At 42.8% G+C, this 16,692-nt stretch overlaps 1 protein-coding gene across 1 annotated transcript in view; it reads left to right on the top strand.

Annotated features, from left to right (window-relative positions):
• Positions 1-16,692, top strand: part of sbno2b (strawberry notch homolog 2b) — a 102,855-nt gene that overhangs the window by 20,780 nt on the left and 65,383 nt on the right. Inside the window, exons 2-3 of the mRNA XM_029696017.1 lie at positions 11,369-11,568; positions 13,692-13,780. Coding sequence (XP_029551877.1) covers positions 11,458-11,568; positions 13,692-13,780 — 200 coding nt within the window. The 5' untranslated portion in view covers positions 11,369-11,457. The remainder of the gene's footprint in view (positions 1-11,368; positions 11,569-13,691; positions 13,781-16,692) is intronic.

Raw genomic sequence — 16,692 nt, 5'->3', positions numbered from 1 at the left:
TGTAAACAAAAATCTAAAATGTTGACAGATTTCCACTGGTCTAATGTCCATTGCTTGTGTTTCTTGGCCCAAGCAAGTCTCTTGTTCTTATTGGTGTCCTTTAGTAGTGGTATCTTTGCAGCAATTCGACCATGAAGGCCTGATTCACACAGTCTCCTCTGAACAGTTGATGCTGAGATGTCTGTTACTTGAACTCTGAAGCATTTATTTGGGCTGCAATTTCTGAGGCTGGTAACTAATAAACTTATCCTCTGCAGCAGAGGTAACTCTGGGTCTTCCTTTCCTGTGGCGGTCCTCATGAGAGCCAGTTTCATAGCGCTTGGTGGTTTTTGCAACTGCATTTGAAGAAACTTTCAAAGTTGTCTGACCTTCATGTCTTAAAGTAATGATGGACTGTTGTTTCTCTTTGCTTATTTGAGCTGTTCTTGCCATAATATGGACTTGGTCTTTTACCAAATAGGGCCATCTTCTGTATACCACCCCTACCTTGTCACAACACAACTGATTGGCTCAAACACGTTAAGAAGGAAAAAAATTCCACAAATGAACTTTCAACAAGGCACGCCGGTTAATTGAAATGCATTCCAGATGACGACCTCATGAAGCTGGTCGAGAGAATGCCAAGAGTCTGCAAAGCTGTTAAGTCAAACAATGGCTACTTTGAAGAATCTCAAATATATTTTGATTTAACACTTTTTTTGGTTTCTACATGATTCCATATGTGTTTTCATAGTTTTGATGTTTTCACTATTAGTCTACAATGTAGAAAATAGTAAAAATATATAAGAACCCTTGAAAGAGTCGGTGTCAACTTTTGACTGGTACTGTATATCATTAGCCTATTGCTGTCATTTGTTGGGTACGGTAGGCAGTAGCCTTTCTTGGTAATTGCTGCAATTTAGCCTGTTCAAAAGTTTTGTGAAAGTTTAAACCAGTTCGCAAGTGATTTGTTTCATTCTGTTAAGCCATTTTTGGGGGGGACAAATTGCGTTCTAACTGTAATGTTTGCCACAATATAATATCCTTCTCATATTTTCCCTATTATCAATGGCTTGACTGACTTTTGATTTTACTGTAATAAAGTTTAAACTTTTGTGAAGGTGTAGGTATTAGCCTATTATACCGCAGGCCTATGATACAGATGTAGGATCTTTAATTTGCGTCAGTTTGCTATACCAGGAATATAATCCTGCAGCAACTGGAAATGTGAAATATTATGTGGATAATAATTAGTAGACAATCTGTTTCCCTTACATGTTGTACTTATTTTATTGTACTGGTCATCAACATTTACATAGATGTAGCTTATTTGGTAAAAGTGTGCACTGTCTCTTTAACCATTAATGACATCATTCATGAGGCAGGAGGGGAGTGGCCCGTCAGGAGCCCTTTTCACACCTTCAGTTCGCTGAGCAATTGGTCATCTTTGGGAAAGACGTGAGACAGATTTAAGTGAATGAATAGTTCACTTAAATAGTTTTGGTGACAATCAGATTTGAAATCAGCCTATTTTGTGTTATGGTTTGCATTTTATCACAAACAAAGTACTAGGGTAGTCAATTGATGTTAGTCAATTGATGTTAGCTAACATGATGCAGCCCAGACTCCTAGCGCTGGCAAAGTGGAGCTAACATGATGCAGCCCAGACTCCTAGCGCTGGCCAAGTGGAGCTAACATGATGCAGCCCAGACTCCTAGCGCTGGCCAAGTGGAGCTAACGTGATGCAGCCCAGACTCCTAGCGCAGGCCAAGTGGAGCTAACGTGATGCAGCCCAGACTCCTAGCGCTGGCCAAGTGGAGCTAACGTGATTCAGCCCAGACTCCTAGCGCTGGCCAAGTGGAGCTAACATGATTCAGCCCAGACTCCTAGCGCAGGCCAAGTGGAGCTAACATGATGCAGCCCAGACTCCTAGCGCTGGCCAAGTGGAGCTAACATGATGCAGCCCAGACTCCTAGCGCTGGCTAAGTGGAGCTAACATGATTCAGCCCAGACTCCTAGCGTTGGCTAAGTGGAGTAGGCACGGTGCGCTCGCACATCGGCTGTGATGATAGACTTGATCCGTAAGACACATTTGACAGAAGTACCGAAAGTAGTAACAATTCTAGTACCAAACTGTTTCTTCTTGTTCTATAATTGAAAAAGTACATATGTTTCGGCATACCGTGCAGCATTATTCATAAAAGAGAAGCACCAGTTTATAATCTGAGAGAGGCAGTGGGGGTGTAGAAGGGGAGGTGTTGAAGCCTGGCTGGGGGGGGGGTCTGGGCTGGTTCAAACACACAAGGTTTTTTTTCTGGATTAAAAAGGGCTTTAGGTGGTGAGTGTGGCAGGGGGCCGTGGTAGGACCGTCTGCACGGCTGGATTTGGTTCAGGCCCGGGCAAGAGACTTTGAGGCCCCCATCTTGGCAGCTCATCATGGAGCTGAGAGAAAAGGTTGAAGTTTTAAAGCAAATTTCCTAATACTATGTTCTTCTGCTCAATCATAACAAAATCAATGCTCTTTAATTCATTACTCAGAATTGTTAATAACATACAGTTGAAGTTGTAAGTTTACATACACTTTAGGTTGGAGTTATTAAAACTTGTTTTTCGACCACTCCACACATTTCTTGTTAACAAACTATAGTTTTGGCAAGTCGGGTAGGACATCTACTTTGTGCATGACACAAGTAATTTTCCAACAATTGTTTACAGACAGATTATTTATCTTATGATTTACTGTATCACAATTCCAGTGGGTCAGAAGTTTATATACACTAAGTTGACTGTGCCTTTAAACAGCTTGGAAAATTCCAGAAAATGTCATGGCTGTAGAAGCTTCTGATGGGCTAATTGACATCATTTGAGTCAATTGGAGGTGTACCTGTGGATGTATTTCAAGGCCTACCTTCAACTCAGTGCCTCTTTGCTTGACATCACGGGAAAATAAAAAAATCAGCCAAGACCTCAGAAAAACAATTGTAGACCTCCACAAGGAGCAATTTCCAAATGCCTGTACCAACAATAGTACGCAAGTATAAACACCATGGAACCACTCAGCCGTCATACCGCTCATGAAGGAGACGCGTTCTGTCTCCTAGAGATGAACGTACTTTCGTGCGAAAAGTGCAAATCAATCCCAGAACAACAGCAAAGGACCTTGTGAAGATGCTGGAGGAAACGGGTGCAAAAGTATCTATATCCACAGTAAAACGAGTCCTATATCGACATAACCTGAAAGGAAGGAAGAAGCCACTGCTCCAAAACCACCAGAAAAAAGCCAGACTACGGTTTGCAACTGCACATGGGGACAAAGATCGTACTTTTTGGAGAAATATTCTCTGGTGTGATGAAACAAAAATAGAACTGTTTGGCCATAATGACCATCGTTATGTTTGGAGGAAAAAGGGGGAGGCTTGCAAGCCGAAGGACACCATCCCAACCGTGATGCACGGGGGTGGCAGCATCATGTTGTGGGGGTGCTTTGCTGCAGGAGGGACTGGTGCACTTCACAAAATAGATGGTTCATGAGGAAGGACAATTTATGTGGATATATTGAAGCAACATCTCAAGACATCAGTCAGGAAGTTAAAGCCTGGTCGCAAAGGGGTCTTCCAAATGTACAATGACCCCAAGCATACTTTCAAAGTTGTGGCAAAATGGCTTAAGGACAACAAGGTCAAGGTATTGGAGTGGCCATCACAAAGCCCTGACCTCAATCCTATAGAAAATGTGTGGTTAGAACTGAAAAAGCGTGTGCTAGCATGGAGGCCTACAAACCTGACTCAGCTCTGTCAGGAGGAATGGGGCAAAATTCACCCAACTTATTGTGGGAAGCTTGTGGAAGGCTACCCGACGCGTTTGACCCAAGTTAAACAATTTAAAGGCAATCATATCAAATACTAATTGAGGGTATGTTAACTTCTGACCCACTGGGAATGTGATGAACGAAATAAAAGCTGAAATAAATAATTCTCTCTACTATTATTTGGACATTTCACATTCTAAAATAGTGGTGATCCTAACTGACCTGAGACAGGGAATTTTTACTAGGATTAAATGTTAGGATTTGTGAAAACTGAGTTTAAATGTATTTGGCTAAGGTGTATGTAAACGTCCGACTTCAACTGTATCGGCCCATTTATTTTTTCTACATATTTTGTCTTATTTTAGTCGTTTAAATTTACACTAAGCGTTTTTCAATCCAGAGAATGTATTTTGTCTTAGGTGGTCGAAAAAAGGAAGAAAAAAAAACAGTTCTATGCAGAAAAAACCCTGACATTGCTTTCCTTTCCTAATGGTTAGATGTTCTAGCCCTGGGGGTTAGACTCGGTTTCCCACACAGGAGTCCACAAGCCTGTTCCCTGGTTACCCACCCATTATACACTCTCCCTCCAGTCTAAACCACACACAATGGAGCCAGCCTCATTCACCAGCTTGATGCGGTAGTCTGGTCCTGTTGATGAGCAGGTGTGTAATAGGAGTCTCTGCTGACGAAGTCCACAGCTGAGCTGGCACAGGCCCACTGTACACATACACTTAGAACTGGGTCAGTTTGTATGAATCGTCTCTGCCAGCCTGCAGGTCCGCTGAGTACATGGGCTCGGCTGGAAGCATTAGACCATTTTGGTCTGCTCTGCCCCATGCTCACTTATTCACACAACGAGAAGGGATTGGCTGGCGTTTGTTTGGGTTTTGGGAGCCAGTCTTCAGCATCAGGCAGGGTCAGGCTGGGTGAGAGGTGAGCAGCACTTGACACTACAGCCTGAACACACTCACCCGGCCAGGCTGACTCTTGATCAGACCGAGAGGCAGTGAGAGCCAGGATGCATCTCTGGAATGATGCTGCTTGTCTTCGAATTATAAAACAGAGACACAATGAAGAGGAATAAACCACCTGACACACAGTTGGCTACAATCATGTTTATGATTAAGTTATGTCAGTTTTATGTTGTATTGCGGGACAGAGGGCATGGGTGTTAGCTTATGTTATGACAGTTTATTGAATGCAGTGTGAGTGAACCATTTTCGAGACTAATCAGAGTGAATCGGGTGTAATCTCAAATGACACCCTAGTCCCAATTTCCCACTACATATATAGGCCGTGAATAGGGTACCTAGAAGAGACCAGATAAGTGGATCCATTTCCTCTTTGATGTTACCTGGCTTTGATCTAGATCTGTTGAACTGGTGCATAGTGGGGCTCTGGTGTCAGCAAGCCACTGTTGGTGGTTCTCATTCTCCCCCTCCTTTTCAACACAACAAAAGACTCATTCTGAGTCACTTCTTCCCTGTAATATTCACCCTCATGTTGATAAATCACATGTCTCATACAGCTGGAGACTGTCATTAGGCTAATAATATTCATCATGAGCTCTCATATGGCGAATTGGCCTTTCTGGGTTTCATTTTAATGTGCCTCGCTCAATCCCTTGTGATATTTTGCTTGCAAAAATGCTTGATTTTGCTGCAGCAATTCTGACATTGTGCATGGCAATATGGGATGATTCTGTCCAATTTGGAACAAAGTGTGAAAATGCTTCTTTATGGAGATAGATGTCCCTTGAATGTAAATTGGTTACAAAAGCATTGCCACTTCCTCGCTTGGTTTTTGTAGAGTCGGGCTAATTCTAATGTTGCTTCTAATCACGTGCAGCATGATTAATATATGAATAGCTGCAGAAACTCTAACAATACAGCAGGCTCTTAAAACACTTTGTTTCTATCTCCCTCCTGTTTGATAGCGCGGCAGATTTGGTTACTCAGTCATTTGATCATTTTTCTTTGTCATTTTCTCCCTTGTCACCGAGCTGTCCACACATCCTCTCTGTGCGTCAGTGCCGCTCAATGGAAAATGGCATGTTGATAAATACCTGATTAATAATTCACTGTTTTGAATGACAACTGTGTTTCCGAGGGAAGTAACTTGTTCCTTTTTAGGCATTTAAAAAAAAATATTTGGCATAGCATGCTGGATTAATTAGCCAAACTATCATAACCACCAACCCACTGGTTTAATGTAATGTAGCTTGGCTCTATAATCTTATTGAAATCAGACATTTAATAGGTGAGGACATAAGTGAGTGACTTTGTAGGTTTCGTTTATTAGGATCCCTATTAGCTACTGCACATGCAGCAGCTACTCATCCACATAAAGGTTGGATGAAGTGTTGTCAATTGTGAAGTCTGAGATGGTATCTCTGCTCAATGGGAACAGATACCAAACCTTTTATCTGTCGTTCATTCATATGAAACCTCATGCAACCCTGTGTGTGTGTGTGTGTCACCCTTGCTGCCAGGATGCCCTGAACTTGAGAGCGTAGTTAATGAAGATGAAGCGGGGCTGCCCATTAAGGGATTTACTCTCTGCCTTAAGCATGATTAATGCCAGGCTTGAGGAGCAAGGGAAGACAAGTGTTTTTAAATAGTGATGGATCACACATGAGGGGTGAAGAGGTGGAGGCCTGCGAACAGGGTGGTAGAGATGACACCACTATACTGGGGCATGTTCCCATACCACTCCGGGCAGTAGTTGCCCTTGGGCACAGGCCAGATCAACTATCAGTTTACCCTCTACAAATCCTAACCTTAACACATGAATGCAAAACTGAATGACCTTAGATTGGCATTTAATTAGGCAACTTTATCATGATAGATGGCAGGAAAAGACCCTGACATAGCGCTCCATAGTCAACCTTGCCTTGCTCTCTCCCCTCCCTGACCCAGGCTGAGCTAGCACCGACACAGAGGAAGAGGCCGTTGTTCCCCTCCTGTGTGGAAGGATGGTGGTCCTCGTGAGCGCTTAGCTGTGATTTAGCAGATTAAGGGAGTCACACTTCCCTGGATGACTTCCATGTGCTTCAGCTGGCAGGCTGAGTGCCTAGTCAGAATGAGAGACAGGAAAGACTGGTGGCTGGCTAGCTGGCACTCAGCAACATGGGGAAACGGCTGTGGAAAATACAATGTTACAACAAAATGTGATGTTTGTTCATAATCATTACTTAATGTTGTAATGTAGGTCATAACTTGTACTTCAGCCCTCTTAAAGGTCTTGAGTTCTTTCATCAAGGCTAGATTTATAAAATGCAGGGACATGAAATAATCTGCACCTCACCCCCTCGGTTTATAATATGTCAGGCCACCCAGTAGGAAGGCTAAGAGAGGGGGGCGCTGGACCAACCACCACCAGCACCAGTCTCTGAAGGAGGGATGGACATTTTGGTCAATTTGTTGCCGACGAACCAACCCTCAACAGGTCAACAAACTGTAAAAAAAAAAATATATATATATATATATATATATATATATATATATATATATATATATATTTATTAGCGATCGTGAAACTTCTCGCTTTGCCTCTTCCTCTCTGATACCTTGCATGCATACAAGGAACATACTTTTTTCATGAAGAGCTTAATGGAAACATGCAACATTAGCAAGCCTATCGTCTTCCAGGCAAAAGGCTATATTATTGAACATGCAACATTAGGAAGCCTATCGTCTTCCAGGCAAAAGGCTATATTATTGAACATGCAACTCCTGTAATGAAGCAGCTAATAAAACACATTTTTCAAACATTTTCCAAAATGCAATTCGCGGGAAAACAGTTCTAAACAGCACGCCTAATGTTTTTATTTCACCTTTATTTAACCAGGTAGGCAAGTTGAGAACAAGTTCACATTTACAACTGTGACCTGGCCGAGATAAAGCAAAGCAGTTCGACACATACAACAACACAGTTACACATGGAATAAACAAACATAGTCAATAATACAGTAGAAAAATAAGTCTATATACAATGTGAGCAAATGAAGTGAGAAGGGCGGTAAAGGCAAAAAAGGCCATGGTGGCAAAGTAAATACAATATAGCAAGTAAAACACTGGAATGGTAGATTTGTAGTGGAAGAAAGTGCAAAGTAGAAATATAAATAATGGGGTGCAAAGGAGCAAAATAAATAAATACAGTAGGGGAAGTGGTAGTTGTTTGGGCTAAATCATAGATGGGCTATGTACAGGTGCAGTGATCTCTGAGCTGCTCTGACAGCTGGTGCTTAAAGCTAGTGAGGGAGATAAGTGTTTCCAGTTTCAGAGATTTTTGTAGTTCGTTCCAGTCATTGGCAGCAGAGAACTGGGAGGAGAGACGGCCAAAGGAGGAATTGGCTTTGGGGGTCACCAGAGAGAGATACCTGCTGGATCGCGTGCTACAGGTGGGTGCTGCTATGGTGACCAGATAGCTGAGATAAGGGGGGACTTTACCTAGCAGAGACTTGTAGATGACCTGGAGCCAGTGGGTTTGGCGACAAGTATGAAGCGAGGGCCAGCCAACGAGAGCATACAGGTCGCAGTGGTGGGTAGTATATGGGGCTTTGGTGACAAAATGGATGGCACTGTGATAGACTGCATCCAGTTTATTGAGTAGAGTATTGGAGGCAATTGTAAATGACATCGCCGAATGTGAGCGGTTCCATGTGATTGAGATGATACAATATACATTTAGGAGAGGGAATCTAATAGTAACAACTGGGATTGGTTTCGAATACTATCATTTTGGCTTCTGGACAACAAAAGAAAGTTCATATGAAAACTAATAAAATGATTACCTCCACTTTTCTATGGATGGATTTTTGCTTCTTTGAAGCAAGGTAAGACATGCCTCATTATTTGAAGTAAAGTAAAACGTTCAGCTTTCAAACAATTATACTGCCTCAAGCTCACATTGCGGAGGTGGGTGACACGCTGATAGACTGCCTACCGTTGACTATAGGTTATGCGCTCGAATGGCGAATGGGAGGTGCACTTTAATTATGAGTTGAGATTTGACAAATAGAAATGGCTCTTTTTAATCGTTATTTGTTGCGCGATGACTGGGTTTACAGAAAGCGTTTCACTCCAGTACCAGTTTCTTGAGGCGCTGCTCTCGCGCTGTCTGACAGGTGATAGGCTATTCCGCTCCACAAACTACACTTTGTATGCTGTGCCCGTGGGATAAATAAGATGCATGACGACTACCAAAATACACACGCGGCAATTTAATTCCACCAAATTATGCAAATTACCCATAGACCGATTTTTAAGCATGACTGGGCAAATGTATTTTTCGAACAAGCTATCCGATTTAACGGTCAACATCCCTACTCTGAAGCCGTGAAAATATTGCACTGTATACTCACTCCTGTGACTGAAATGAACCCCCTCCCTCTCTACTACTCAACAATGGGCTTTAAGTTTAAACAGTTTAACACAAAAGATCTGGATTTTTGCATTACTGTCTTATAAATGGGACACCCTCCTCACCCTAGAACCCTGTACTTGTGAAAAGCATTATATATTTCAATAAAGGCCAGAACCTTTTAAATAATCCATGGAGGTATAGTAAATGCTTTCCTTATGTGTGTTTTGCTGAGTGAATGAAACACTAGTTACATTGTTAGCCTCCTGCCCTTCTCTCTCTCTCTCCCTCCCTCAGTGGCAGGGAGTTTTTCCTGTTTTCCTGTATTGATAATAGGCCTTACAGGAAGAGAACATCTGGGAACCCAATAATTATCAGTATTTATTGTCCTCGGACACTGGGCTGCTAAAGAGGGAGACTTTCTTGGTTGCTAGGAGACATGAACTGCTGCCGGTGATATGGGGGATGGTGGGATCGACTGGAGGGAAAAGCGGGAAAGGGCCCAGGGATGCTGGGAATAAATCCCAACGCTCCTGAGATGGTGAGAGAGAACGAAGGAGAGAGAGCGAGGTGGGACTCAATGAAGAGAGATGGACTGTTGTGTTTGTCACACTGATTAAGTCATCACCTGCCTGTGATTGTGGGATTCACAGCCGCATATCTCCTTCACACCACCCTCACACAAACGCATGCACACTCCTCTCATGTATCTGTTCTTTACCAGCTTTGACTGTACGCCTACACCTAATATGATTTCCAAAGTGTTAGTAGGACCAGCTGTTTTTCTGGACCATAGATGGAGCTATAGCCTATAACTATGACCCTGAGTACAGTTTTTCCTGGTCAGGTCCTGTGGTTAGAAAAACGACTTAAGTGTCAGCATCCACACACCCTGGGGAGGAGCCTGCCAGCCTGGGTCAGGCTGTAGTACAAAGGACTGCTTATTGAAACCCTCATATGAACTCCATTAGACTTTTGGCTATGCCCCCTGGCGCAGGTGGACCCGTCTGTTCTTTGTGTGCTGGCGAGGAGGGAGGGAGGAAAGAGTTTGATTAGTGAGAGAGGTGGGAAAGGGAGCATGTTAAAGAAACAAGCTTTCTATTGCTCCAGATAGTGGTATAGAAGCAATGTAGCCTGGCGTGCAGGCCTTTATGTGCCTATTTGATATGCATATCTGACTATGTTCCCTTCAGGAGGGAGTGCGATTGAGGATATGCAGCCAATCGGTCATGCTGGTGTGTGGCGCCTCTTGATCATCTGATCAAACTTAGTGGATATGTAGGTGGTGGGACTGGGAGTCCTCCAAGCTTCCTCTCCAGTAGGCTCACTAACTAGCTGTCCAGGAACATACAGCCCCTGCCATCCTCTCTCAACCCCCTCTATGTCTACAGCTACTATTTACTATTTTATTAGGATCCCCATTAGCTGTTGCCAAGGCAGCAGCTACTCTTCCGCTTCTCTTCCTAGCTCAATGAGAGCTGTGAATTTAATAGCATTGAATGTGGAATCTGCTGTGATGTCAGAAGGCATAAAGCAAATGGGTCCTGTCAATCAGGAATGATGAGCTACTTCCAATTACAATTGAGCTATGAATGCAGCAAAGTAATGTAGCATTGTGCGAAGAAGACTGACATCCCACTACATTTACAGACAAACTCATGGTTTAAATTGTGCTATTCTATGATTTGCAACATTAAGATGTTTCAATGTATAATAAGCAGTAGGCTGTTATTTGATTAACATTTTATTTTGTTTGGAACTTGAAGTAAGTGATTCTGTCAATCTGGATGTAATTCGAGTGATATTCCCCAGATGATGTTGTTGCCATCCCACACAGTTTCACCATGCTGGTTTCACTACAGACACTGTTATACATTATAGTCCGTTGTAATCAAGCCTGCCGTTGTGACGTTCATGCATTATCTTTGTTTAAAAACTGCAGCCTTTGTATAGAGTTGTCTTAGCTCATCATTCCTGATTGACAGGACCCATTTGCTTTAGTCTACTTGGTGTTACAGCACCCAAAACCATTATACAATTAGGTTATTTGACTTTAGGTATAATGGTATGTATATTCTACTGCTTCAAAACAGCAGTACAGGTTTTACAGTTATATTAGACTACACTACTGGACGAAAAACATGACGCGCTACTGTGTGAATAGTTAGGGGTTTAATTCAAGCTATTCAAATTCTGTCTCTTTCTCTCGCTCTCCAGGTGATGGAGTGGGCCTTGGTATAAGCTCTGTAGGACACAGCCAGCATACGTACGTGAAGGTCAAAGGTCATGTGTCAGCCTGCAACCTGATGCCCAGCCTCCCATCACCCTCACCGGCCATGGACGGGGAGAACTACCTGCACCCAGAGGGGCCACAGCTGGACAGCAGCATTTTCGAAGTTGCCTCTTCCAATATGGAGGTATGTCGTATGCACACTACACACGTTTACACATCCACCCATTTTGGTAAACTCAAATTTCCAGGAAAATGTGGCTACATAATATGCTAATATTAAAAGGCTACATATGCAAATAATAAAGTTTATTGTCATCAAACATTTTGTTAGAATGGCTAATGGCATGCAGAACTCTTGTCTCTGGATCTCCACTGGCCCCTCTACCTCCGGTCCTCTGGGCTGGCCTACAGGGGGGCTGACTGTCAGAGACCAAGGTGCCAGGTTACATTTTCTCCCTAGCCACTAATGTTAAAGGTTAGGGAAGGGAATGTTATGTCGGTTATATTTACATGCAGGATGTGCCCTCCGTCTATTGAATCTCCCTCCCTATCTAAGCAAGAAGTACTCAGCAAAGAGTCAACAAAGACCCGCAACTAGTTAAACAGATCAGGTGCTTCTCTCCCCTAGCCTGATAATAACTCAGGACTGACTGTCATGGTGGTTAAGGACACTTCAACTCAGGGGTCACGTTAACGCAGAATCTTTCATACAGAACATTTCTGCATTTTTCACACAGAACATTTTTAATATAACACATAAATATCTTGCTGTGTTTTGTAAACACAGATCTGAAATGCTTCTTATTGTCATTTCTGCTCGTGTTCTGACACATTTTGTGCTTCAGTTGCACTTCTCCACTTGGATGAGAAATCTTTGTTCGTCAGACCAATAAAATTCCCGCATTCGCGAACGGCATTCTATCAGCAGACCTTATTCTGTAAAGCTGCTTTTCTCCTGCACTTTTCTGTGTGTACTTTTTCTTCGGTACTTTTCTAAGTACTTTTCTTCAGTCATTTTCTGTGTACTTTTCTCCTGTAAAATGCAAGATTAACTTAATAAAGCAAGACATTAGAAAATGTAGCTGGTAAAAAAAAAAATAAATATGATAAACATCGGCATGCATCGTTTTTGCAAGAAAGACCTTGCCTTTTCATTGTAAGCTAATTTACGTGTGGCTGCTAGCCAAATAGCGTTGCACTTCTGTTGTCATCTGATGAAAATGAAGCTATTTTCTGACGAATGTGTTGCACTAATGTAATTACATGGGCCTGATCACTCTATTGAAGCAAAAAAACACTGACTTTTAATATAAATCACAGGTGAAATGGTTTTTATGGTCTCCATTTCTGAAGGCTAATGCGACTCCTGCAATTTGAGAAGGACCTGGAACACTACAATGGCAGTCATGCATAAGACTTTTTGACATCTGTGGTGGGACGGTGATGTCTTTGTGCTGACAGTTATCTCAACCGATACTGAGCCTGATGAGGGTCAAGATTTCTCAGGCTGATACTCGTTCAGGTCTTAACTAGTGCCGGGCATCATCTATGTCTCGCTTTTAGGAGACGCTGGTACTCTCTAGTGCAGGAATGGGCAACTGGTGGCGTGGCCCACGGATCTCAACTTAATGTTGAGATTTGGGATAGTAAAATACACAAGGTGCAATTTCAAATTTTGTTTGGGTATCAGCAGTTGTTCTATTATGTCAGCTCTTTGCAGTCACTCAATTAGCCCATGCCAGCTAACATATTTAAGTTTGTTAAGTTAGTCTAGCAGTAATCATTGTCAAATTACCAACCGGGGGGCCCCCATTGATTTTGTTAGTCACTCTCACTCATATAATTTTCAAATCTGCAAACATTGTTTTCCACCTTATGGAAAATTAATAGAATTGTAGGAAATTATCTGTAAAACTCTCCCAAAAAATATCCGCCCCATGGCAAAATTAGAATGGCATGAAATTAGTTATACAATTGGGTATGTGGCCCCTCATGAGGAATGACCCAGAGGAACAAAGACATCCTAAATGGTTACCTGTGAAATGCGCTTTTGGGAAGAAAAAAAAAATATTATTTTGTGCACAATTTTTCACAAATGTCATTTTGGGAAAAAGGGTACACCCCTCCCCCCATTTGTCAGAGGTGTAGCTTCATGAATGCAGAGATCTTTTGTTAGTCGATTCCTGACCAAGTAATTTGACAATATAAATACAATTCATTTTTGACCATATGATATCCAGTCGCATATAGTGTTTGAGTCTTGTTAGGCATGGTATGCTAATGAACCTTTTATCTACTCTGTTTCAGAGTTATCTGTATCCCTCTGGTTCCTGGGGATCATTTTCACAGCAGTCTGGAGGCTACAGCGCACACTGCCCTATGCAATCTGGAAACCAGTAAGTAACCAATCACTTCTCATACCTCACCCTCCCCTCTGCTGCTTTACTTGTGATGTGTATTTAGTATTTTTTTTTGAATTTTATTCGGATCCCCTTTAGCTACAGCCAAAGCTGCAGCTACTCTTCCTGGGGTCCAAACAAAATATAAAACATGACATAATACATAACATTAATAGATAATTACAGCTGAAGGACAGAATTACATGAAATTACACTACTACATTGTGGAAGGTACTATGATTACGCATAATCCTGAATTAATCGTGAATGATGATGAGTGAGAAAGTTGAGGGTATGTTTTTTGTGAGTAACTTTCTCACTCAACATTATTCACAATCATGGTAGCATCCACATTAATGTATGTGTTTAGAAACATATTTTCATTTACAATAAAAGGGACTCAAATGACACACTACATTATTTACCATTAATTTCTATTGGGCACAAAATATTCTGAAACACAATTAAAATAAACAGCAAATGCATCCAACAAGTGTGTAGAGTCACAAGCTTGATGTAGTCATTGTGTGCTAGGACACATACTAAACTTGACTACTTTTAATACACAAGTTAATTTGTGCCAATACTTTTGGTGTCCTAAAATGGAGGGATTATGTACCAAAAAATCTGTAATTACTAAACGTTTCACCCGATATGGATAAAAATACCCTCAAATTAAAGCTGACAGTCTGCACTTTAACCTCATAGTCATTGTATCATTCCTGGAGTACATGTCTGGAGTACAGAGCCAAAACAACAACAAAAATGTTTAGCCTATTAGCTGAATGTATAGAGAGAGAGATCATGCCAACCTATAAGCCCTGCATGACCCCAATGCATTTAAAAACTACACTATGTCCGGGCCAGTAGAAATTCTGTTTGAGCCAGTAGATTTTTGGCCAACTGGGCCAGTGAGAAAGCAAAGTTTACGTTGGATTCTGGTTTATTAAATCCAAATAATAATTCAAAAGTACCCTGACAATGAAGCGCCAGTCAACGTACCCTGACAATGAAGCGCCAGTCAACGTACCCAGACAATGAAGCACCAGTCAACGTACCCTGTCAATGAAGCACCAGTCAACGTACCCTGTCAATGAAGCACCAGTCAACGTACCTTGACAATGAAGCACCAGTCAACGTACCCTGACAATGAAGCACCAGTCAACGTACCCTGACAATGAAGCACCAGTCAACGTACCCTGACAATGAAGCACCAGTCAACGTACCCTGTCAATGAAGCACCAGTCAACGTACCCTGACAATGAAGCACCAGTCAACGTACCCTGACAATGAAGCACCAGTCAACGTACCCTGACAATGAAGCACCAGTCAACGTACCCTGACAATGAAGCACCAGTCAACGTACCCTGACAATGAAGCACCAGTCAACGTACCCTGACAATGAAGCACCAGTCAACGTACCCTGTCAATGAAGCACCAGTCAACGTACCCTGTCAATGAAGCACCAGTCAACGTACCCTGACAATGAAGCATCAGTCAACTTACCCTGTCAATGAAGCGCCAGTCAACTTACCCTGTCAATGAAGCGCCAGTCAACGTACCCTGACAATGAAGCGCCAGTCAACGTACCCTGACAATGAAGGTCCAGTCAACGTACCCTGTCAATGAAGCACCAGTCAACGTACCCTGTCAATGAAGCACCAGTCAACGTACCCTGACAATGAAGCACCAGTCAACGTACCCTGACAATGAAGCACCAGTCAACGTACCCTGACAATGAAGCACCAGTCAACGTACCCTGACAATGAAGCACCAGTCAACGTACCCTGACAATGAAGCACCAGTCAACGTACCCTGACAATGAAGCACCAGTCAACGTACCCTGACAATGAAGCACCAGTCAACGTACCCTGACAATGAAGCACCAGTCAACGTACCCTGACAATGAAGCACCAGTCAACGTACCCTGACAATGAAGCACCAGTCAACGTACCCTGACAATGAAGCACCAGTCAACGTACCCTGACAATGAAGCACCAGTCAACGTACCCTGACAATGAAGCACCAGTCAACGTACCCTGACAATGAAGCACCAGTCAACGTACCCTGACAATGAAGCACCAGTCAACGTACCCTGACAATGAAGCACCAGTCAACGTACCCTGACAATGAAGCACCAGTCAACGTACCCTGACAATGAAGCACCAGTCAACGTACCCTGACAATGAAGCACCTGTCAACGTACCCTGACAATGAAGCACCAGTCAACGTACCCTGTCAATGAAGCACCAGTCAACGTACCCTGTCAATGAAGCACAAGTCAACGTACCCTGTCAATGAAGCACCAGTCAACGTACCCTGACAATGAAGGGCCAGTCAACGTACCCTGACAATGAAGCGCCAGTCAACGTACCCTGACAATGAAGCGCCAGTCAACGTACCCTGACAATGAAGCACCAGTCAACGTACCCTGACAATGAAGCACCAGTCAACGTACCAGTGCGTAATGAGTCTTATGTAGATTGTCCTGTAAGTGGCAGTCTTAAAATGTGGGGGTGGGCTTCAGTTCTTTATTAAATCTCCTTAATTTCCTTAATTGCATGCCTGGCTGACTGGCTGGCGTCAACCTCCACCCTCTACAGTGAGGGTATCTCTGCATCTGGCAGCTGGGGCAGTTCCCTGGCCTCCCAGTCAACTGAGATGTGTTGCTCACACTGCCTCCTAACCCTCACCTCTCAGACACACACGCACACCACAGCACATGCGCACACACACATAAGAGCTCCTAACTCTTACCTCCATCTCGCACACACTGGCAATTGTATGCCCAGAAAGGCCTATCTGTGTACCAGTTGTGTACACATGATTTCATCTGGTTTAACAGGGTCAGGTTAATTAGTTCAATGCTTTTTATAGTATTTTCTCCATTTAGTTTTCCCATGTAGCAC

Source organism: Salmo trutta, chromosome 17 (genome assembly GCF_901001165.1).
Source record: "Salmo trutta chromosome 17, fSalTru1.1, whole genome shotgun sequence".
NCBI classification, from domain to species: Eukaryota; Metazoa; Chordata; class Actinopteri; order Salmoniformes; family Salmonidae; genus Salmo; species Salmo trutta.
This window is presented reverse-complemented; position numbering and strand designations above follow the sequence as displayed.